The following is a 24,848-nucleotide window of genomic DNA, read 5'->3' as shown; positions in this document are numbered from 1 at the left end:
ATTTTCTTAAGAGGGTCGGTGTTTCATGCCTTTCTTATGAAAGAGGCTCTTGGAAATAAGGCTTCTTCTATACAAAAATTAAACAAACATGCATATGAGAAATATATAATGGGACCCACGTAAAAAATTCCAACTGAGTTCGTACCTTTCTCATAAGAAGGCACTTTCCCTCTAAAATAAAGTAGCCCTTTCAAAGGAAAGAGACATTCCCTTCCCTTCCGTGGGAATGTAACAAACGCCCCCTAACAAAAAAAATTGTTGCCACTTGCAATACCCTCCTTTCTCTTGCAAACTCACTCCCGAGTAGCCATGAGTTGCAGACTCCACTTGTCCCCCCAAATCTTCGTTTGGATCTCTCCAAACCCCCTCCAGAAATCACAAAACCTCTGCATTTTGGGGCCCAGGCCACGGGCAACCGCAACTTTCCCGTCATCCAAACGCGTCACTTTCGGCGTGGTGAAGAGAAGGGGCGTGGTATCCTGTGCGAGGGTTTTGTCTGGAGAAGAGGGTGGCAAATGGAGGGTGAGGTGGAACTCTCATGATTTCGGCGAGAAGATCCTCCGGTCGATCTCCGGAGCCACGGCGAGCCCGATCGCGCAATTCGTCTCTTCGCCCACCACCTTCCTTCATTCGTTGGACCCTAGAATCAAATTGGTAATCCTTTTTTTTTTCCTTCTTCTTCTATTTAGGTATATTTTCTGAATTTCAGATTTCTGTGTTATGGGTTTTGACTTTTGATATAGAAACATGGAATTGGTCGTTTTGATTTGAAGAAAGAATGCGACAAATGTGATTTTGAATCAATTTGGTGGTTTGGTGATGGACTGACTGTTGCCTTGTTTTCTAGTTCAATCTTTGGATTTTTAGATCAAAAGACCATTGTCGTCTATCTTGAACTTGGTTTTCATACTTTCTTCTGTTGTTTTGATAAGTTTATCTATCTTCTTTTCTTGATTCTGAAGAAAAATTCAAGTTGGCAACCCAAAATTTCGTTTTCTGTTATCTTTTGGCGGAAATCGCCAAAACAATTCTGGATAATTGAATGTTCACTGTAGGTATGGCTTTTGACGTTGGTGGTGCTACCAGCAAGGTCTCATATTGTCATGCGCATAGGCGTAGTTCTCTACCTTTCGCTGCTGTCAATGTTGATACTTCCAAAGGATATTTGGACGGTAAGCTGTCCATGTTCTTTTTGTTTGTTTATGATAGTGATAACTGATTGATTGGTTCATTTCTGTAAGTAAATGTAGTAGTACTTGAAAAAGATGATCAAGAAGGGCAACATAAAGATTTTGCTTTTGTTGTTTCCTCACATCATGTTTCTTCAGCTAGCCATCTTCCTACAGTATTTTGGCTCCAGATACCAAGAAATGCAATAACTTCTTTGCCACATGTTTGAGGCTTAATATAATTGATTGAATAGTAATGTGCATGCGTGTACATGGCTTAATACAGTGTTTGTTTTTTCTTGAAAATTTTTTCAGTCTTTCTTTTGGGAACAAGGATTTTGAAGTTCACAGTTTCCACATTTATTGAAACATTTAAAATCTGTTTGGGAGCATGAAAGTTCCAAAACTTCCATTCTTCTCCCACAATGTAATCTGTGAAGTTTATTTCTATAAATTTTCTGGTGCAGCAATTAATGGACTATCCTCTAAATCATGCCCATTAAATTTACCATGATTCTGGACACTACGGTTAGAAACTGGAGCTAAAAGGGCATGTTCCCAATGCCCTGATCCTTTTCTGTCTTCTTTTTTGTTGAACTTAACAAAACACTCAGATTAGTTTGTTTTAAGATGTCGGGCCGCAAGGTTCCAATGAATTAATTGGAGTTGAAAGCCAGAATATGAATAAATTGATTAGTACTTTTAGTATTCTTTGAAGCATGGTTGGGCATATTCTGTTAATTAATTGTATCGTGTGTTAGCTGTTACCATTGTTTTAGCTGAACTAACTTTGTGTCTTGCTTTTTTACTAGCTTCACATGTTTGAGGAAGTAGGCAATTGATTTTTGTTCTTTCATGTCATACCTGTCCGATGTCCATTCATTTGTGAAGGGTCTAAGATGTTGTTTAGTAAGGAAGCTATTTATTGGTGTTTCTCCATATATTTTGTAGGATCAATTGGGAAAAGTGATTTTTCTTTCGGGAGTATTATTTGTTATGTTAGCACTGGGTTCTGATGGCGTGCCTCCACTTGTTCAATCAAGGTCGCCCCCACCATCCATTACAGGATTGCCTAGCATACCGATGTCCTTGGATGGTTATTCATATTCAATCATCAAGCTAGGGCCATTGCAGCTCACAAGGAAAGGCTTATCAGTGGCAACTACTGCAGCATGTTTGTCTTTCACGGTAGGTACTTCCTGTTGTTAAAATAGCCTATAACGTTGCATTCTGTTTTTCTCCATTATTAAGTAACCTATTGAGTTGCTAGGAAAGTGTAGTCATTATCACTGTGTAGGTAGTCCAATTGCAGATATGGACTAGTTTCTATATATATTAAGTTCAATCAAATTTTACTTCATGTAAGTGGTGCTTCTTACCTTTACCCTTTGATTGAAGTGAATTTGTTGGTCTGTTGCATGTATATAAACTCCCATTTTCCAGCGATTTAAGTTTCAACTGTAATAACATTAGTCCAATTCAGTTCATGGAAAATCATGTGCGGACATTTTGACATAATAGTGTGTCAACTATGGAAAGCCTCAAGCTTTGTAAAATAGCGTCAATGAGGATTTCTTTTGTCAGATTATGCAGTTGATAAGGTCTTTTGTTAAGCTCTGCTTGCTTTTGTGATATTGATGAACCTTATAAAAAGTTGTTAGAGCATTTCAATAATTCCAACATCTCACATTCCCACTCCTTTATATATAAAAAAAGTTTCAGTCTGTCATATACTTCACAGGTTTCTATTGTGCTGCACATCAGTCAATTTCTCCATGTCTGTCAACATCAAGCAGGGATAGCATCTATTACCTGCCAAAATTGAAGTTGATGCCTAATAGAAATAAGTTTGATGATATACCTACAGTGAGATTGTTGTGAAATTTATTTAGGGTCCATGCAGTTAATTTTTTCTTTTGTATGATTATTCATTTAAGCTTGTTCCTTTAAAGGTCTTCCAAAGTGCAAGCCTCTGCTTAGCAACGACAATGCCTGAACAACTCACATCTGCTTTGCGTTGGTTTATGCTCCCTTTGGAACCTATCGGCGTCCCTGTATCTGAAATAATACTAACTCTGCTACTTTCTTTGAGGTTCATCAATATAGTATTTGATGAGGTAAGAACAATATTACACTATGGTATTATGCTTAAGAAAGTCTCTAAACAGCCTTCTTGTTAAACGGTATACTGTGTTGGCAGGTCCGCAATGTTGCTTTGGGGATTGTAGCTCGTGGAATAAACTGGAAACAGTTGACATTCATGGAAACTCTTGATGGTGAGTGTAGGAGTTTGGCAATTCACAACCATATGAGTATTATCAGTTCATGCTGATAATTTTAGAATCCTTTGTCTCTTTATTAATTTTTTTGTTATTTCTGTTAATCCCAAGAAAGAAATGGGAGTTTAATGTCCCTTTTACATGGTTTTAAGTTTAACTTGGTACTTGTTGGTGAAATTTTGTAATGGTGAAAGATAATCCATGGGTGTTCCATAAAACAGCTATTAGACAGCATAACCTAATTTTCACTTAGAGTAATGCAGTTGGAGGCTAGCACTGGGTTTGTGTTAGTGAATTTGGAGTCTGTTAAATGGCTAATCTTTTGCACATCATCTAAGACTTGTCACATTTTTTTTTTGAGAGGAAGACTTGTCACATTAAACCCTCTATTCAAAATGTCATATTATGCAGGAGTGGAGGTGAAGTACTACAACTAAGTAATGTTATTCTTCACAATAGAGCCTTGGATTGAATAATCATCCTTCACGCCCATTTAGGTATAAGGATCTAACTCTCAGTTTGGACCTGTAGATGGGGTAGGAATTGAGGACTTGGAGTTTTGACAATGGTTGTTTGGGAGAAAGGAGAAGGGCATTTCATGTATTGAAGTAGCAGGCATGGCGTTTCCCTTGTGTTTGCATTCATAAGCAGAATTGACAAATACCACCTCTAGAGGTAGTAGTATTAGCTAATTTCAGGAAGTGAAGGCTTTTGCTTTTCTGTTTCTGCAAGCTCCCTCCAAACTCAGCTCCTCAGAGAGTCTATTCATGAAGTCGATAACACATGTTTGTAAAGCTTGCTCTTAATATAAGCCTCTCATTGGTGGAATCTTCAAAGAGTGTGATGCCATCTATCTAATATATTTGTCTTTAAGATAATTGGATAATTGCAGAGTTCTCTGCCCTATGCATCCAATATGTAGGCCCATGGCCTTAACATGGTGGAATTTAGTCATTTACTTTTTGACAGATGGCAGCATTATCTATTTCTCTAAAAAAGTTGTATATATATATATATCGTGCACGAGAGAGAGAGAGAGAGAGAGAGAGAGAGAGAGAGAGAGAGAGAGAGAGAGAGAGAGAGAGAGAGAGAGAGAGAGAGAGAGAGAGAGAGAGAGAGAGAGAGTACAAACTACATCTCCACAAACCAGCATTTTTGGCATTTGTTGATTTTTTTTTAAGCTGATGTGCTGATGTGTTGTACATGCTTAATTTTGTAGAAATCAGCTCTTGAATCTTCTGATTACGGCATGTGAGCAAGTTTTTTCAGACTTGAAAATCAACGGTGCAGATTTTTCATAAATAAAAATGCATCTGCAAGGTCAGATTACTCAATTCATACCAATTCATACAGATGGTGGTTTGTACCAACCTATATATATAGGGTTAATCTAACATTAAACTAGTTGTTTTTAACATTAGATGGATTCAACCTTATTAAAATAACTAAAATACCTTTGAAAGAATGGTATTTTTTTAAATGCATGTTTACTTTTTTTGGGCATTATAGGTCTTTTGAACTTAGAGAAAATTGAAAAGTCAAACACTTTTCCAAAAAAAGTAACTTTATGAAGCTATCAAAGTTACCTTTGTGACCTCAAAAAGTAACCTTGCATTTGAAAAAAATGCCATTATTTTTAATGTGTTTTAGTCATTTTTCATAAGGTTGAATCTATCTAGTGTTAAAGACAACTAATTTAACGTTATATATATATATACGAAAATAAAGGTGATGTAACCCCCTCTTCTTATCCTATTGACGGTGAATTTCAGAGAAACTTAACTTCTTAATTGGCATTAGGGCTAATGTCCCTTAAATAAGGATTACCCAAAAATAAGAAATTACAAAGAGATCCACATAATTGTGGATATTACAAAAGAGAACCTAAAGACAAAATAAGTACCAGAAAAGTACTTTGGCTACCGGTTCTAACACTCCCCCTCAAGCTGGAGCAAAGATGTCAATCATGCTCAGCTTGTTACAACTCTAAAACAAGGAAACAAATAACAGCTTTATGAAGACATCTGCAGTTTGATCCTCAGAAGATACATGATGAGTGTGTATATGACCTGTTTGAACTAGATCACGTATGCAGTGACAATCCACCTCTATGTGCTTGGTTCTTTCATGGAACACAGGGTTGTTTGCTATGTGAGTGACAACTTTATTATCACACATCATAGTCATTGGAAGCTTGACACTCACATTCAATTATGTAAGAATAGATTTAACCCACATCATTTATGCAGCAGTATGAGTCATAGCACAATACTCAGATTCAACACTAGACCTTGCTACAACAGTTTGTTTCTTACTTCTCCAAGTAACTAAATTTCCTCCAACAAACACGCAAAAACCTGTAGTAGACTTCCTGTCCAAGACTGATCCTGCATAATCTGCATCTGAGTACCCAACGATGTCAATGGTAGAGTTTCGCTTGAACAACAGACCCTTTCCTGGAGCAGACTTTAAATACCTAAGAATCATCAAAGCAGCTTGCCAATGCACCTTAGTGGGCTTGTCCATAAACTGGCTGATCTTACTTACTGCCAAAGAAATGTCAGGGCGAGTTACAATAACATATAGTAACTTTTCTACTAAAGATCGATAACTCTTACTATCTACGAAGTCTGCCTTCTCATCAGACATGTGTACCTTGGGATCCATAGGAATGTTTGCAGGTTTAGACCCCAACAAGCCAGTCTCTTTCAACAAATCAAGGACATATTTGCGTTGAGATAAAACTATTCCCTCACGGTTCCTTGCCACTTCAATACCGAGAAAATACCGAAGAGAACTGAGATCTTTAGTAACAAATTGTTTCTATAGATGAGTTTTAGTGGCTAGAATGTCAACTTCACTACTTCTTGTCAATATAATTTCATCTACATATACAACCATAACCATTATTCCCCCACAAGATTTTTTAATGAACAAGGTGTGATCTGATGCTGACCTTACAAAGCCTACGACAGACATTGCCTCAAATAATTTGTGAAACCATGCACGAGGGCTTTGTTTCAATCCATAAATAGCTTTCTTCAATTGCACACCTTCACACACTCCCCCTGATCCTCAAAGCTCTGTGGTTGCTGCATGTAAACTGTTTCATGGAGATCTCCATAAAGAAAGACATTCTTCACATCAAGCTAACATAAACTCCACCCATTATGAACAACAACTGATAGAACAATGCGAATAGTATCAAGCCGAGCAACAAGAGAGAAGGTCTCAAAGAAATCTATCCCATACGTTTGCGTATATCCCTTCGCAACTAATCGAGCCTTGTGCCTTTCAATAGTCCCGTCTGAGTGATATTTGATGGTAAACACCCACTTACATCCCACAATATCACAGTAGGAGAAGGAACTAACTCCCATGTTCCTCTAGATACCAAGGCTTCCATCTCTTCCTGCATAACTTGTTTCCACTGGGGATCTAACAAGGCTTGATGATGATTGAGAGGAACAATCGAACCAAATAATGTAGAAATAAAGCTTCTCATAGTGGTTCTAATCCGTGCTTCAGTGACCACCTTGGAAATAGGATGATCCGTGCAGGATCTCTTTCCTTTTCGTATAGCTATGGGGAGATCATCTGTCATATTTGAGCCTTCATGAGTGTCAGTCAGACTTTCTTCTGGAGAATCAGGTGATGGAGGTTGATGAGCTGGAAAGTGTCTACGGAAATATTCCATCAGAGGAGCCCCCGTCCGCGACATAGGAGAATTATTAGATGGACTTAGGGAAAACGACTCAAGATGAAAAGGAGGAATTGGTAAGGGACATGATTCATTTTGACCAGAGACCATGCCAGAAGACTTGCTAGAGTAGTAAGGAGTGGTCTCAGAGAACGTGACATTCACACTGATATACTCCTGTCTAGAAAGAGGGTCATAGCAGCGATATCCCTTTTAATGTTTGGGGTATCCAAGGAAGACACATTTAATGGACTGTGGACTGAGTTTGTCCCGATTTAATCCAAGCTTGTAAACAAAGCATACACATCCAAAGACTTTTGGTGGGATACTGAACAAAGGAGCCTGAGGGCTTAGAATCTGGATGGGAATTTTGTTTCCAATGGAAGAAGTGGGCATTCAGTTGATTAGGTATCCGGTTGTCAGTACAACATCCCCCCAAAAGGATCTAGGCATATTTGACTGTATCATAAGACATCGGGCCACATTTAATATTTGTATGTGTTTCCTCTCAACCACCCCATTTTGCTGAGAGGTGTGAGGACAAGTAATGTGGGGGTTAATGCCACAGTCCTTATAGAATTGCATCAGGGTCTTACACTTGAATTCAAGAGCATTATCAGTGCGAACTGCCTTGACACAAGAATCAAACTGAGTCTTTATTTCAATAATCAATGCTTTAAGAATGGAGAAAACATCAGACCGATCTTTCATGAGAAAGATCCAAGACAATCAGGAATAATCATCCACTATAACAAGATAATAACGACACCTTGAGCGACTCAAGACTCTACTGGGACCTCATACATCAACATGAAGGAGTTCAAACAACCTTTGACTGGACTGACTCTGACTAGAAGGGAAAAAACTACAGTGATGTTTGCCAAGCTGGCACGCTTCACACTGTAAATCGTACAAAGAAGGAATCTGAGGCAGTATCTGACCCAACTTGGGTAGAGGAAGATGACCAAGACGACGATGCCATACTGAAGGACTGAAATCCGACTCTAAGACAGAAAGAACGACTGCATCAGGTTGATGGAGATAGTAGACACCTCCCTCTTCATATCCTCCACCAATCCTCTTCCCCGTCAGTAAGTCCTGAAACACACAACCCACAGGATAAAAAATGACTTTACAATTGAGCTCCTTGGCTACACGGCTATCAGATACAAGATAAAAAATGACTTTACAATTGAGCTCCTTGGCTACACGGCTAACAAATATTAAGTTTTGGGGAAAAGTAGGGGCATGGAGAACATTGTGAAGTTGAAAGCTTGGGGAAATAAGAATATCTCCTTGCCCAACAATGGGGGATGAACTTCCATCAGCCAAAATCACTTTTCTGCTACTTTGAACATTACTGATTGTAGAGAAATCTCCCACATCCCCACACAAATGACGGGAAGCACCAGAATCAATGATCCACCGTTTCTTAAGAGAGATCAGACTATTACCTGCAGTGTAAGCTATCTCTGATGAGGACACTCCAGATGTAGATGACCTATATGCAAGAAGCTCATCATACTCAGCACGACTCAAACTGACGGGTTCCCCAGAATTATCTTCCGGACCATCTGGGTCAGCTTTAACAACTTGTGCCTTAGGAGCACTCTTTGATGACTGAACAGGTGGCCGCCCATGCTTATCAAAGCACCAGTCTTCTAGATGTCCTAGTCTCCCACAGTAGGAACACTGTAACCTTCCTCGTCCTACAACGCCACGTCCACGGCCTCTTCCTCGAAAGCTTTGGAAAGATCCCCTTCCCTTTCCAGATAACACAAACAAGCCTGACATAGGATGATCAAGCTACGTAGAAGGAAGAGAAATAACAAGTCTGCTTAGCCGATTATAGGCTTCAACCAATGTTGGAACATCAGCTCCTGTAAGCATCTGGACTTTCGCAACTGAATATTCAGGAGACAATCCTGAGAGGAATCTTGCCACCATTGTCTGTTCCTGGTGGACCCACTGAGTATTACAACATAGGGGTCTATGGGCATTAAGCTTCTCGAATGTAGATTTAACTGGCGCATAGTACTGGGCAAGGGACTGGTCGCCCTGATGCAACTGATAGATTTCTTGTTCCACCTGTAGAATGCAACTGACATTGGTGTCATGGGAGTAGGTCTCTCTCAGATTATCCCACATCTGTTTCGTTGTAGAGTAATAAATCAGTCTATTAGCTATATGGGGTTGGACATTATTCATAATCCATGACATCACTATATCATTGTCTTCCTCCCAAGTCGCATATTTTTCAACCTTTTCTTTCGGTTCAAACTCCAAAAGAATGTGCTTCAGACGATGTCCCGACACTAACATTAAAAAGGTACGCGACCATCTTGCATAGTTCGTTTCATCTAATTTAACAAAAGATCCAAACATAAAAAGATTTGCAAATGCCTTGTATTCAGTCGAAGCTGTCATTTTTGGTTCAGTCAATGGAGGTCCAGCCATATGATCCTTCTTACTTAATCTGCTCACCAATTTTTTTTTGACACACAGGTAAAACTAACCACATTGTATGGTCAACCCCTCATCAACCAACTGCCATCAATATCTAATGACCGGGCTGATCCACTCTCGACTTAATCAACCTGGATTCCACCACTGACATCTACACGCTGATTTTCAGAAAATTCCAACAGAGAGCAACACAAACGCAAACCATGACAACCAAATCATATCCCTCTTTCATTCGTTGATCAACCTTCCACGACATATTTAGATAAAAAAAACTCCATACCATCGACTACAACTTCAGTCGTATTGAGAACTGACTGCATCACCACCAATCGACCTTTTGCGTTCAGACTTCGACAATGGTCATGACAGATCTGAAACCCAGATCTGTCTTCCACACGACGGTTCAGTCACGGCAGAAGCAGCGGCGACCCCAGCGGTAGTCCTTGTCGCAGCTGCGACGACAACAACGACTTTCACAGAAGCCGCGTCAGTGTCGCAGTTGCAACAGCGGTGACGACTGTCACGACAACGGCGACGCCTGCGGCTGCTGCAAAGGCGTCTTCACGCATCAACGTCTCGCGGCGGCAGCTGCAGCAGCGTCGTCGTCGTCGATGTTAGTCACCCAGGGTGGGTGGCTCTGATACCATGTTGACAATGAATTTCAGAGAAACCTAACTTCTTAATTGGCATTAGGGCTAATCTCCCTTAAATAGGGATTACCCAAAAACAAGAAATTACAAAGAGGTCCACATAATTGTGGATATTACAAAAGAGAATCTAAAGACAAAATAAGTACCAAACAAGTACTTTGGCTACGAGTTCTAACATATCCAATAAGAGATTTTGATTTTTAGAAATAATTTTGCATTGTGTGAAAAATTAATGCCTTTTATATCCCCATCCTTTAATATCAAGCCCTTTCATTTATTCAGGCCTTTAGGACTGCCTCTCTCTCTCTCTCCATTCTTCCTAAACTGCCAATGCATGCATGTCCACTCTTTCACATTCCCAATGCATGAACTCAAACAAGTTTATTACTTCCATTTATTCACACCTTTAAAAATGATCCTCTCTCCATCCTTTCCCAAATGCCAATGCATGCATGCCCCAATCTTTCAAATTTCCAACAAATGAATTAAATAGTAAAGGGTTTTGGATTCCAAAAACTTCCATTTATTCACACCTTTAAGAATGCTCCTCTCTCCATCCTTCCCAAAACACCAATGCATGCATACCCCAATCCTTCACATTTCCTACAAATGAATTAAATTAAATTAAATTAAATAGTAAAGGGTTTTGGATTCCAAAAAGCTGCATTTGTTTGTTGCTCTCTCTCTCCCTCCTAAATTTAGCCAATCTTCTCGGTGACGTTTCTGTTTCTTTCCTTTCTTGGCCATGTTCATTGAGAAACAAAACGGCCCAAAATTTTTTTGAGGGAAAACAACCCAAACTCTTGCAGCACAATCCTCGCTTCTTCTCATCTTCTCTTCATTCTCTTCTCAATTCCTCTCCTTCGTTCTCTCTCTGCACACCAGCTTCTCCATTTCCTCCTGGTCCAAACTTTCTCTCTTGCATGTTGGTTGAACATGGGAATCAAAAATTCAATCAAAGACAGGAAATTCCGCTGACTCTAGTGAGCTTCTTAATAGCCATCTTTCTCATTGTTCTGTATTTAATTATAAGTTTTCATATCATGAAAAGTCTATCGTATTTTTTTTTTCACTCGCGGGTAATCATTTCCTACAATGTTTATTATGGGCAGGTCTTATTTGTATGTATTTCATCTCTCTTTAGCTTTATATTTTGTGTATGCTATGAGATTTCGATCTCGTATGTGTGGTTCAACCTGCACAGGAAAGTAGAGAGAGAGAGAGAGAGAGAGAGAGAGAGAGAGAGAGAGAGAGAGAGAGATGCAGAATCGGCTGGGGTGGCACACAACTTGCTCGACCTGGGCGGCACACAACTTGCTCGACCTCCAAACCCTAACATTTATAAAATACAAGGAGTATACAACGAGCCTTGTAATATCAGAGATATTACAAGGATGCCATTAATGAAGATGAATTTAGCATGTGTGTTTCATTTAATATGCCATGCGTATGGATCTGGATCCAGATCCATACACATGGTATATTTTAACACCCTCCCTCAAGTTGTACGTGATTTTGGAGCATGTACAACTTGCTCTTCAATAACCAAAATTGACGTCCTGTTAACCTCTTGGTAAACAGGTTTGCCACTTGATCTTCTGTTCGAACATGACGTAGTTCTATCTCCTTCATCTCGACTTTCTGCCGTATGAAATGTTGATCAATCTCAATATGCTTCGCTCTGCTATGCTGGATAGGATTACATGCAATGTCTATTGCGCTTTGATTGTCACATAGAAGAAATGATCAAATAATTGTCTCCCCAAGATCACTCAATAAGTGTCTAATCCATGTGGCTTCTGCCCTGCCTGCATCCATCGATTTGTATTCAGCCTCTGTACTCGATCGTGCCACTGCCTTTTGTTTTCTGCTGCTCTAGGACACTAAATTGTGTCCAACATATACACAATATCCAGAGACAGATCGTCTCTCATCTGGATCCCCTGCCCAATCTGCGTCTGTATAAGTGATGAGTTCATGTCCTCTATGCAGATTATCGTTCTTGCGATAAACAAGTCCGTCTCCGATAATTTCTTTTAAATAGCGTAGAATGCGCTTCACAACTTCCATATGACCCTCCGTTGGAGCATGCATAAACTGGGATACCTGATTGACAACATAAACTATATCAGGTTTGGTAAATGTCAAGTATTGTAACATCCCCATGAGACTTCTATACGTTGTAGGGTTGACACAAAGATGACCATCTTCAGAGCTCAGCCTTTGATGTAATACACTGGGAGTATTGACTGGTTTGCAATTCGTCATCCCGGCTCTTTCCAGAAGGTCAAGAGTGTATTTTTGTTGCATGAGTGTCAATGTGTCTTGTTGTTTGTCAACTTCCACACCAAGAAAGTACCTCAACTCCCCTAAATCTTTTATCTTGAAAGTTTTCATTAAAAACTGCTTCACGCCTTGCTAATGATTATCTGAACTCCCAGTGATCACAATGTCATCAACATATATAAGAAGTATAACAATGTCTGCCTTTTGGTAAATAAAGAGTGAGTGATCCAGAGGGCATCTTCTAAAACCATAACTCTGAATTTGCATAGAGAAACTTTCAAACCAGGAACGGGAGGCCTGTTTCAACCCATACAGAGATTTCCTTAGTTTGCACACCCAGGCAGTAGGATCCTTCTCGGCATAACCAGGAGGTTGCTCCATATACACTTCTTCCTTTAAAGTTCCATATAAAAATGCATTTTTAACATCCATCTGGATAAGACTCCAACCTCGATCGACTGCTAGGGATATGATGACACGAATAGTACCCATTTTGACTACCGGACTAAAAGTTTCATCGTAGTCTTCACTATATTGTTGTGTGAATCCTTGAGCAACAAGTCGTGCCTTATATCTGTCAATGCTTCCTTCAGGCTTATACTTTGTTTTATAAACCCATTTTGAGCCAACTACATTCTTTCCTTCTGGTCGAGGGACTATTTCCCAAGTCTGACATTCATGAAGAGCTTCCATTACTTCATTCATAGCTTCACTCCAATGACGGGATTGAAGAGCTTGATTAAAACAAGTGGGTTCATCCTGTTTTGTGAGCTGAGACATAAACAACAGGAAATCAAGGGAGAAGGTCTCATAACTCACCCATCGTTGAATAGGATGCTTAATGTGTGACAGCCTTTGAGCCGGATCATTGGTGATGCTTTCCACATTCCTCGGCTCTGTATTTTTGTCCCGTCTAGTGTATATCTGCCCAAAAAAGCGTTCTACTGGGGGTGGTTCAACTGGAGACTCAACTGGAGATAATTCAACATGCATCTGTGAGTCATTCAACTCTCTACTCAAGCCGAAGGAAGGACAATTTGTCTGACATGTTTCTCCTGTATTAGCAAAAAGATCTGCGCTCATCCATGGATCATATACTTCTAATTCTCGAGATGGCAATGCTGCAGAGTCATTGACCTGAAAATTTCGTTCGGCGAAAACAACATTTCTGGAGGTCCTAATACGTTTTGTAGTAGGATCATAGCATCGATAACCTTTGTACTCATCTGCATACCCAACAAATCTGCACTTGACAGCCTTGTCCTGAAACTTATTTCGCAGAGATGAATCAACATGTACGTAGCATACACAACAAAAAACACGCAGCTCATCGTAAGAGGGATGTTGCCTGAATAAAGTATAATTGAGAGATTTCCGATCCAAAAGTGTCATAGGAACACGATTTATGATATGAATAGATATGTGAAAAACTTCTGTCCAGAGACTAACGGGCACATTGCTATCATGTAATATGCTCATCGCGCTCTCTACAATATGCCTGTGTTTCCTCTCCACAACCCCATTTTGTTAAGGATATGAGGGCAAAAAACCAGTCGACTTATTCCTTTATCCCGAAGAAAGGCAATAAACTCGTTCGATGAATACTCTCATCCACCATCACATTGTAAATGCACAATATCACAAGCAAACTTTGTTTTGACCATCGAATGAAATTCCCGAAATATTTGAAAAACTTCATGCTTGTGTTTTAAGAAATATATCCAAGTATAACGGGAATAAGAATCAATAAAGATAACATAGTAACGGCTGCCAGAAAGAGAAGGAATATGTGCGGGTCCCCAAACATCAGAACAAATAATCTCAAATGGCTTTGAAGCTCTTTTATTTATAATATGAAAAGGAAGAACATGACTTTTGCAGAGTTCGCATGAAGAACATTTATTATTATTATCAAAAAATGAACATAAACTAGACTCTGGAAGGAGACCATCAGATACAAGGTTTTCAACGAAACCCCGACTACAATGTCCCAAACGACTATGCCAAGTATCTGACTTATTACAATGAGATGAATTAAAAACTTCCAATGAAGGGAAAAACAAAGACTCTGAAGGTGAAGACACTGAAGAATGCTTGGACGACTTCAACTGGAGAACTGGGACTGAAGACGAAGACATTGAAGGAATCTCCTTGAAGACGTACATGTTTCCTTGTCGCTCCCCCTTAGCGAACGTCTCCTTCGTTCGTAGATCCTTAACATAAACAGAAGAGGGAGTAAATTCGACGGAAGAATTCATATCGTCAACAAGTTTAGCTACAGAAAGAATGTTCTTTTTAATATTAGGAGCAAGAAGGACATTGGACAAGTGAAGTGAGGACTTTGACATAGGGATATGTGCACTGCCAGTATGACTAATGGAGTGATAAGTTCCATCTCCCGTAACTATACTACCTTTTTCAAAATAAGGCAATAAGTGAGATAACTTACCCGCATTACCCGTAACATGTGTGGCGGCACCTGAATCAACATACCATTCGCCTTGTTCATTTTGCTTGATCGTCATCTGTGACAATGCTGATAACAAAAGTTGTTGCACATCTGTGGATGACCCTTTTGTGTCCACAGTAGTAGCTGATTTATTCTCAATTTTGTTTATTTTTCCTCTATTCTGTAGATTAAACCAACAATCAACTTTCACATGTCCTCTTTTGTTACATAAGAAACAAGTGAGCACTCTCCTCTGATTCCCTGTATTAAAAACCCCTGAAATATTAGGTATAGGCAAGATACCACGTCCTCCCTGCCCAAAACCTCTGCCTCCTTGATGCCCTCCATTCCCTCGTCCAAAACCTACAGAAGTGTCCATGGCCAAAACTGAATGAGGACGAGCTGATTCATTTCCTTCTGCCCTTTGTTTCATAATAATCTCATGCTGGAGAAGTTTCGCTTGAAGGTCGTCAAAAGTGGGCAACTGCGGAAGACATGATAAAGCCGTGGTAAGCATGTCAAAATTAGGACCCAATCCATTGAGAAGTTGTTGAACTTTATCTTTATCTGCAATAGCACTTCCAATAACCGCCAATTGATCAGTAATACTCTTCAAGCAGCCTATGTATTCCATGACTGTCATGGAGCCTTTCTTCAAACTTTGAAATTCATTTTTTAAGTACATAACTCGGGCTTCTGATATTTGAGAATATGTCTGAGACAACTTACTCCACAGATCCGTCGCAGTGCAATCATCTGAAAGAGTAACCAACACTTCTTGAGAGAGTGTTGACGTAATATAAGCAACCAAAGACTGATCCCGCTTCCTCCAAGCTGTATACTCTGGATTCTTAATAGAAATGGTAATTGTGTCACCCTTCTCATCCTTGGTTTCCTGCAAAAGAAGGCGTGGTGGTATAGGAACTAAACCATCCAGATGTTCATCGAGATCCTGACTCCGTATAAAAGGAAGGATTTGCCTCTTCCAAGTCAAAAAATTAGAATGAGTAAGTTTTTCTGTAACGAGCTGACTCAAGAAATTTGCAGACGGACCGGATGACGATGAGTAATCCATATCAATGGGACAATGAATAAGCAAACAAAACGAATGGAAAGAAACAAACATGTTTGAGATCACTTAATCAATAAGTAATTTTCCTTTTTTTTTTTTTTGCAGTTCAGAATCGAGATTGTAAACAGTTACAATCTGCCTGTAGGCGTTGCACAGGGGACACTAAAATAGCAATAAAGAAAAATTTCTGGAATCAAAGATTTTCTGGAATCAAGGAATGAATGAAACTGACAGACGTTAAAAGTTCTGGAAATCAAAGAATGAATAAAAAAAAAATTCTGGAATCAAAGACGTTAAAGAGTGGAAATCAAAGAGATTGGATTGATATCACGTTAAAGAGTGAAATTTCTGGAAATAGAAAAAATGAGTAGCAGACGAAGGGATTGATATCACGTTAAGAACCGAGAATTAGCAAAATAGAAAAAAATGGTGACTACAACCAAAAATTGAATCAAACAGGCTACAATCAGTCGTTTATGGCTGCAGTCAGAGAGGAGAATGAAAAGGGGAAAAGGGGAAAATGAAAAAGGGAAAAGATTGGGAGAGGAAGACAAGCCAAAACCTGTGATCTCGCTGAACACAATCCTAATAGGATTCCGCAACCCTGAGCTTTGATACCATATGAGATTTCGATCTCGTATGTGTGGTTCAGTCTGCACAGGAAAGTAGAGAGAGAGAGATGCAGAATCGGCTGGGGCGGCACACAACTTGCTCGACCTACAAACCCTAACATTTATAAAATACAAGGAGTATACAACGAGCCTTGTAATATCAGAGATATTACAAGGATGCCATTAATGAAGATGAATTTAGCATGTGTGTTTCATTTAATATGCCATGCGTATGGATCTGGATCCAAATCCATACGCATGGTATATTTTAACATATGCATGTGTTTTTTCTATTATAGTCAAGGATTCATGCGATTCTTGAATCATGGTGAGTGGTTTTTTTGTATGTTTGTGCATGAATTATATTCTTATTGTCAATTTGTAGCAAAGAACATTGATGATGTTATGGATAAATAATATGTTGCAGGTATTTTTTGTTATTCTGCATGCAGTACTTGGTCTGAGTTTTTGAAACCTGTTGCATATTTTTTTGTTTTGGTGGTACCCATTCTTGAAATATTGTGTTCTTGATGTCAACTTGTGAAGAAAACCCATTGATTAATTGATATTTACAAGGTGGGACTCGTGTCACAAGGGTGAATATCTATATCTTACACATGCACAGACGCAAATTGGAATAGACCTAACTTCTAGCACAACAAGCATCTTGGCAATTTTATATAGCTTTCAACTGTTGTTCAAGAAACTGCATACATCTTAAAACAAGGTATTTAGACCTAATGGCTGCTTGAGATTTCTGGAAACTATTGGTATGGTATATATTACAAATCGAAGGAGTCTGCAATATTTAAGTTTGTTGATGTATTTCCTTCCCCCTAACCCCCTCACTCTCTTCTCTGTGAAATTGCACAGGTTTTGTACTAGCATATATATATATATATATATATATATATATATATATATATATATATATATATAGGGGGATCATCCAACCAAAGGATGTTCTAAAATTTCTACACATGCTGATGGGATGGTCCTGCTCCATCTCTTCAGTTTTAATAAGTAATTTCTATTTTCTAACAAAATTTTCATGTTCCAAATGTGCCCTTAGGCCCCTTTCTTTTCTAGCAAAAGGAGTTTTCTATTTTTTAGAGCATGTTTGGACGTGAGAAAATGGTAGGAAAAATACAAGTAGGAAAGAAAAAATGACAACTTTTCAAACCATTCCAAACAAAAGAAAATTTTTGAATGGAAAGTTTTTTCTAAAAAGTATGATTTTTTGATAGGAAAAATTCCTCCACCAGGGGAAGGAGGGGCGGGGGTGCAGGAATTTTTCTTATAAAAAACTATTTTTGATTAGGGCAACCACCTACAACACATCTCATTCCATGAGCTGCCACAAGAAAAATTTCCTCCATCTTCATCTTGCTGCTACCCATCCTGGTCTCTCTCTCTCTCTCAGAGGGTTGATAGACCCTCTTTCTCTCTTTGAGAGGGAGGTTGATCGACTTTTCTCTCTCTCTCTCTCTCATTTTTCTCACATTTCCTATTCTGTTTTTCTCATGCTACACAAACAAGTGAAGGTTTTTCATTTAAAAAAGTTATCATATCAAAACTTCTCATAGGCAAAATTTTCTTTTTCTGTGAGATTTTTTTTTTGCTTCCAAATGTACCCTTAGGCCCCTTTCTTTTCTGTGCCAGATATATGTTGATTTTGGACCTCCCTTTGGTTGGATGGTCCCCTGCTTCTCTCTCTCTCTCTCATATGAAGGTATTGGAGTTTTTATATAAAAGTAAATGAATAAGTGGTGATTTTATATCTTTAGTTTTCCTTGTTGTTTTTGGGCTCCATTAACTTTAGAATTTGGTAGAATTTCTGTGGCATCATTCAGTAGGCAAAGACAAAAGATCTCGTTTTAAAATGTTGCAGTTTGGGAAATGGCAGAACTCTAGGATTTAGCTTTATTTTCTGGTTTCAGAAATTTGAAGTTGCAAAAGGCTTCCATTCCTCAAAATAAAGTAACTGAATTGAGAAAGACTATCTTTATACACTATCACAGTCTTAATTATCCTCACTAGGTCAAATGTCTAATATTTAAGTGGATATTTTTATATTTTGCAGGTCTGTTGTGTCCATAGTTTTTTTGTTGTATTTGTAGAAAATTTTGAAGAGATTTTGTTTCCTCATATTTTGCATAGGCTCTATTGAAGCTAATTGTATTTGAGTAATTATATGATGAGCATATCTGAATATCGAACATATTTGCATGGGCTGTTATTCAACTGGAAATCAAAATATATCTTTGTTTTAGTGGCGATGCATGTGGAGAGAATTACATGTGATTTTGTGGATTTGCTAATGTGTTCTTTCTTGATTTCTTATTATTTATTAGCGATCATAGCAATACATATATTAGAAACTCTGTTCTGCAAATTTTAATTTTTACTGTCTTCCTAGATTTCCAGGCACAGAATTTTGCTTCAACAAGTGTTCTAATGATAATGTTTTGGATGCAGTTTTTGTCATGTATGTTCAACGGATCTTCAAGAATATTTTCAACCATGCTGAGCAGATATCCCAGGTATGTTATGCAGATGGTGAAGAAGATAAGGTCCAATTATTTCAAATCTTGTTTTGCTTATATCAATGTTTATTTGAAATATCCCATATGATCTCCCAGTTAGGATGCTTACTGAAAGTTTGGGAGCACAAAACTACAACTGAAAATTTTCCTTACAAAAGTTTGTACTTTTGGATGTTCTTATTGGAAATAAAAGTGTTCATCTGTATTCTTCACTCTAACTAATTTAAATATGTACCTTCCATGATGTAGGCGATGATTGTAAGAGGCTTCCGAGGAAATAGCAGGACTCACAAACTCTACTGCTTATCCAACCCGTCCTTCCGTATAGGCGATGCTGTTTCAGTGGCATGCCTTTTTGTTTTGATAGCTGCTGCCATCTTAACTGAAGGTTTCCTTGTGTGATCATTTCATGCCTATGTTCTAATTTTGGTAAGTTTTTTTTACCGAGACTTTGATTTCTAGGGATTGAATGAGTGTATGATGTTCATGTAGTTAGGAGTGTTAAAATATGTTGATCCTTAAATGTACATATATATTTATATATATATAAAGATACGTATACATATATATATATATATGTATACATATCTCTATTTATATATATAAATATATATATTTTATCTTCCTAAAATACCCTCAAGGGTATTCTTGTAAATTAGCATTTTACGCATATTCCAATTGGAATATGCATTGTAATTTTTGTTTTATTTTTATTTTTTGTTTTTTATATTTTTGGATTTCGTACCACATTGGGGGCCTCCCAAAAGTGACGTTGGGAGCCCCCAACGGTCACAAATGTGACCGTTGGGGGCTCTCCAACGTCCCCTTTGGGAGCCCCCAAGGTGGTCCCTTTTCATGCTTATAAATAGGGGATTTCCCCTTTGTATTTGGATCCTAGAGGGAGCTTATGCTCCATTGTAATGGGGTTTTTACCCCTTCTCCATTATTCTTCAATGATATGCAACTTATGACTTTATGTCATATTTTTCCCTTTTTATGGGTTTTATGTGTTAGCACATTATGTGCTTATGTTGTTTCCCTTTAATGGGTATATTTGCACTTCACGTGCATAAGTATGGGTTCATTATTGAACCCAATGTATTTCAAGTTACTTTCTAACAAGGAGAAGGGCATCATCTCGACCACCATTCTTGAAATCAATAGAGATGCTTAGTAACATATGTTTCATGAATTAATATTTCTAACAAAAAAGTTGGATCACTGCCTTCTAACTTTGAGATAGAACCATCTGCATCAAGAGCTTATCCAACGTAAGTGATCATAGGTCTATTTTACATCATATCTATTCAAGAGGTTTAATTTGTAAAGATCCGACAAGCTTGCTTTGGGAGTCTTACATGGGCCACATTCTTCTTATTCAACCCTGACTATCTTTAGCTCTCTTTGGACTGGACCAATGTGCTAATGATTAAATCTATCTAAGGGGGCTCAGACGACTTGACTCTACCCGGAGTAACTGTTTGGAGAGTTGCAATATAGCAAGCCATTGTGGTCGATCTAACTCTTGTTATTTTTCATTGTCATGGGTAGCTCCGCTCTTTTGGTGCCAAGTTGGACCAAAGTGTGGGAGCACACCCGTTTTATGGTGAATGCTCATATTTTTAAATTTTGGATGATAGGAGCATCAGCTTTAGCAATTCACTAATCCATTACTTGCTGTATGCAGCTACTTGATCAACTTGAAGGGCCTATTTTCTGCCTGGTTTACTAGCTTTCTCCATGACATCATGAATGACTCTGATGAGATGCTGGCACCCCTTAGAAGTCACCCAGAAAGCGGCAGAAACTTTGTGCCTGTTGTGACTTATTGAAGGGTTTCTGTAGCAGATTGGAGAAGGATTGTCTATGATAAAGTTGAGTGGTGGTGACCATAGATGTTTAGCCTCTATGCTTGCATGAATTTGGTGATGCGCTGTCGCCTTTTCAACTTTCTGCATTATATTTTCTCTCATTTTTAATAAAGCAAGCTCACCCATTTGCTCTCTGCAGGTTATGCTGCGCACTTGAGAAGTGGGTTGTTCTATTGAAATGTTTAAGTTTTTATTATTATTTGTGTTGATCCTGTCCTCCATAATTGCTGAGATAACCTCTGGCCTGATGGCTGCTACGAAAGTATTATGTCATGTATTTCATTTTCTTTTCTTAATTATATTGCATTTGTAAGTGAAGGAACTCGATGCTTCTGTTATGTTCTTTAGCTATAACTTGATCTTTTAATGCATGAACATGGCCAAGGTGGTTTCCTTCAACAGAAACCATGTTTTGATTCACCCAGAAGTAAATTATCATTTTTAAGTGGGATTTTTGAAAAATAAAAGCACAAACCTTCTTTGATCATTTGTGGAGCTCTTAGGGAGTAGGTAACAATATATGTTCACGACAACTACCGTATTATGTTGAGCAATACTAATAACTCGTATAATATTAACTATAAACTTATTGTAATTGCTGATTAGTTACTACTATTTAATAATTATTAATTTATCTTAACAGCCTAATATTATCTGTATATTATGAGCCATAATTAAAAGTATATATATATGCTAAATGAAACATGCTAAATGTTTTTTTTTTAATTTTGACCGTACAGATGTGATCTATATACTTGATTTTATAGGGATCACATCTGTACACCAAGGATACTTGTACATTTATTTCATACCGAGGCTTTGTTGAAACCACTAACCCATTGTTGTCTGTTCCAATAACTTATAATCCAGAATCATCTGGCCAGACATAATTTGATCACATTGTAGAAACAATTTGTGACATACATTTGTTTGAATTCTCAGGGATCAGCAATTTTACAAGGAAGATAACAGTAGATCCTTTCCCCAAACCCTCACCTTCAAGCCAAACGTGTCCTCCCATCAAATATACAAACCTTATTGCAGCATTTTGAAATGTGAGTGTTATGCATCCAACCACAAGTTGAAAAGAATTCAAGAAACAAAGATCATTATAAAGAAGCTAATTATCTTCAAGAAAACTTGAACAGTTTACTGTGTCTCAAGTGCACTGCGTAAGCCCAAGCTTGGTGACTCCCTGGGTCGAGGGGCTTACCCCTCGGAGATTTACGCTGACATGGACAACGACCATAGTACATCAGGCTGAGCCAGTGCGACTAGGTCTCTGTGCCAGAGAGCACCAATTTAACTGGCTATACCTTTTACAGATGGCAAGCCTGAGGCCTGTGCCACAAGAATTTCTACTTGCCGGGTTACAATAATGTGCAAAGTTGTTGAACAAATATGGCATATCCTGAGGACTAATTCTGGTAACAGAATCCTTAACCTGCAGTTATAAAGTCACCATTTTGTCAGGCACACGTGCACGTGCACACACATAATCAAGTATTTAGTGTAAAGCTGACAGTATTCATCAACCTGAACTGCATATAGAAGTGATGATTACTTTACACTGGATGAAAATCAGGAAACCATGCATCTTTTAAAGATTCCAGTTTTGTAACCAGCTGCAACAGAAATGATTCCTTCCTTTGAGAACTTGACTGAATTACCAAAAACATTCATAAGAATTTGCATAAGGCGCTTCTCATCACCAACAGCATATTCTGGCAAATCTGAAGCCAAACTCAATGAAACTGACAACTTTTTCACAGAAGCAATGGACTTTATTAGATTAACAACCTGCAATAGGTATCTGAGTACAAGACATTTAGATTTCATGGATGCTTGCCTACATAAAAACCACTGGTGTCTAAAGTTCAAACTCATAGAGCTTACATAGTTGATAACCAGAAAAAGTGCTTCTCTGAAAATTTAATGAAGGTTGAATGTTTGAATCTCAAGTTCAAGAGGCTTCCATCTTCTAGTCTTGAAAGATCCAAAACATCATTTATAAGTGTTGCTAAAAGATTGCTACTCCTGAGAATGGTCTCCACCATCAAACGCCATTCTGGAGTGAGTTCAGTTTCTAGAAAGAGGACAAAGCAAGGATACCATGTGCACAGTTAGACAAAATACAACAGTGAGTCGTGACTAGTGCATTTAAAAAACAAAAAACTGAAGGCAGTCAAGAATTATGAAAATATCAACTATAAATTCATACTGTTCTCCAAACTGCAAAGATGTTTTCAAATAATTCATTATTATACACTGTGATGATATCATGACAAGAAGTCAACATCCATCTGGACCTGGTTAGGCACCACAAAGCAAAGTACGAGCCCAAAACCTAAGGGTGCAACTCCATGTAACGACAAAATGCATCTACAGTTAGGTGATGCCGTCCATGCTAAGCATAGAGTCGATCAACAAGTGGGACCTGTTAGGAAATTAACTCAGTGGGTATAGCAACTGGGCTTGAGCCATGTATGCTTGGAGGCATGCGTTAGACGTGTTATCTTTCAAGTGATAATTGTCTCACTTAATGTCAATCTTTGGTGTAGTGAGTATTCTTGCAATTTCGTTCATAGGATACAATCAAGCTTTCGTCTATTCGCGAATGTCAGTCCACACCTTGCATTGGGTGAGAACAAACAACTCGACATAAACCACTTTGAATAGCCTCTTCACTCGAATAGGTAGACCCTAGGCTCAACTTAAGAAAAGCTTCGACCAAGTAAAAGCCTAAACTCACTAGAGACAGAGAGAAGAGAAAAGATGAGAGCTTGTGAAGTGATGAAGAGAACCGGAGAGAGCTGAAGTATATATAGACCCCAACCCAATAGCTAGTAATAAAGGGTTTGGGCTGGCCAAATGGCTAGCCATAAAGGCCCAAATGAATAATAGAAAGAGAGTTACTATCGGGGCTTGGTTAAAGGATGAGAAGGGTAGTCAATGGGTCAGAAATGACCCTCTCAAGTATAAAAAGGTTCAAATAAAGGGGTGCAGTCAAGGATCAACAAGATTGGGTGATTATGGGGTGTTGGAGTGTTCAATGGTCCATGCAGGAATGTTTGGAAGGTTCAGGTCATGGTCAAAGATAGCTCAAACAGTCCATTAGACTGGGTCAAGGTAAAAAATAGTTGGTCAAATTAAGACATCCTTCTACTTGGGGATAAAACCATCCCAAGTACCAAAAAGAAAGGTCAAAGTCCAAGCATGACCAAATCAAATTGTGCCGAGCCTATCCAGATCAAAACCAAAACCTAAAGCTAAACCTAAATCCAAGTCCAAAGACAAATCTAAATCTAAATCTAAAGTCCAAGGCTAAAAGTCCAAAGTTAAATTGACAAGCCCCCAATAGGCCTTGCCCGTAAATGTAATTCTATACTATTTAAGCCATGTGAAGTTCTCTCAACTCTTCAATCTAAGACTAAACTTTAGAAATGAGTGATAAACTTACTAACTTAGGTAATATACAAAAATAATAGGCAAAACTATGGTCTAACCCAAAATTTTTGAGACAAAACTTTTCAATCTTCCACATGGATCAAAATTATAGAAAGACTAAAAAAACTTTTCTTGAAAATCTAGTGCATAAATAAAGGTACCTTTTGAGTTTGAACTTTTACATTAAAGTTACTTAGTCATAGTCAGTCTTAGACCACAATAGCGCTAGCCTTGAATTGAGAATCCTAATTGACTTTCCAAAACAGTAACACACTTTCAATTCAGGTGATGATAGTACGTCT

General features: G+C 38.3%; 1 protein-coding gene across 2 annotated transcripts; it reads left to right on the top strand.

The window, feature by feature from the left end:
* The first annotated feature begins 253 nt into the window (after positions 1-253).
* On the top strand, positions 254-21,395 carry ABCI12 (cobalt ion transmembrane transporter). 2 transcript variants are annotated; one of them, XM_090011062.1, is made up of 9 exons: positions 254-654; positions 1,056-1,172; positions 2,121-2,357; positions 3,122-3,286; positions 3,370-3,445; positions 19,161-19,225; positions 19,478-19,657; positions 20,916-21,102; positions 21,239-21,395. In XM_090011062.1, exons 1-7 carry the CDS (start codon positions 310-312, stop codon positions 19,628-19,630), a joined length of 1,158 nt encoding a protein of 385 aa, XP_089867188.1. In that variant the 5' UTR covers positions 254-309; the 3' UTR covers positions 19,631-19,657; positions 20,916-21,102; positions 21,239-21,395. The 2 variants fall into 2 exon arrangements, with proteins under 2 accessions (XP_089867188.1, XP_089867187.1); XM_090011061.1 differs by having other exon boundaries at positions 20,916-21,153.
* Positions 21,396-24,848: the final 3,453 nt, after the last annotated feature.

The sequence above is a fragment of the Nuphar pumila genome, chromosome 6, assembly GCF_984573655.1.
Source record: "Nuphar pumila chromosome 6, dmNupPumi1.hap1.1, whole genome shotgun sequence".
Taxonomy (NCBI): domain Eukaryota; kingdom Viridiplantae; phylum Streptophyta; class Magnoliopsida; order Nymphaeales; family Nymphaeaceae; genus Nuphar; species Nuphar pumila.
The sequence above is the reverse complement of the archived record's forward strand: the minus strand, read 5'-3'. Positions and strand labels throughout refer to the sequence as shown.

Coding starts and splice junctions, on each gene's coding strand:
- ABCI12 (XM_090011062.1), top strand. CDS start 310: ATGAGTTGCAGACTCCACTTGTCCCCCCAAATCTTCGTTTGGATCTCT. Junction 2,358..3,121: donor CAGCATGTTTGTCTTTCACG/GTAGGTACTTCC, acceptor GTTCCTTTAAAG/GTCTTCCAAAGTGCAAGCCT. Junction 3,446..19,160: donor ATTCATGGAAACTCTTGATG/GTGAGTGTAGGA, acceptor TTTTGGATGCAG/TTTTTGTCATGTATGTTCAA.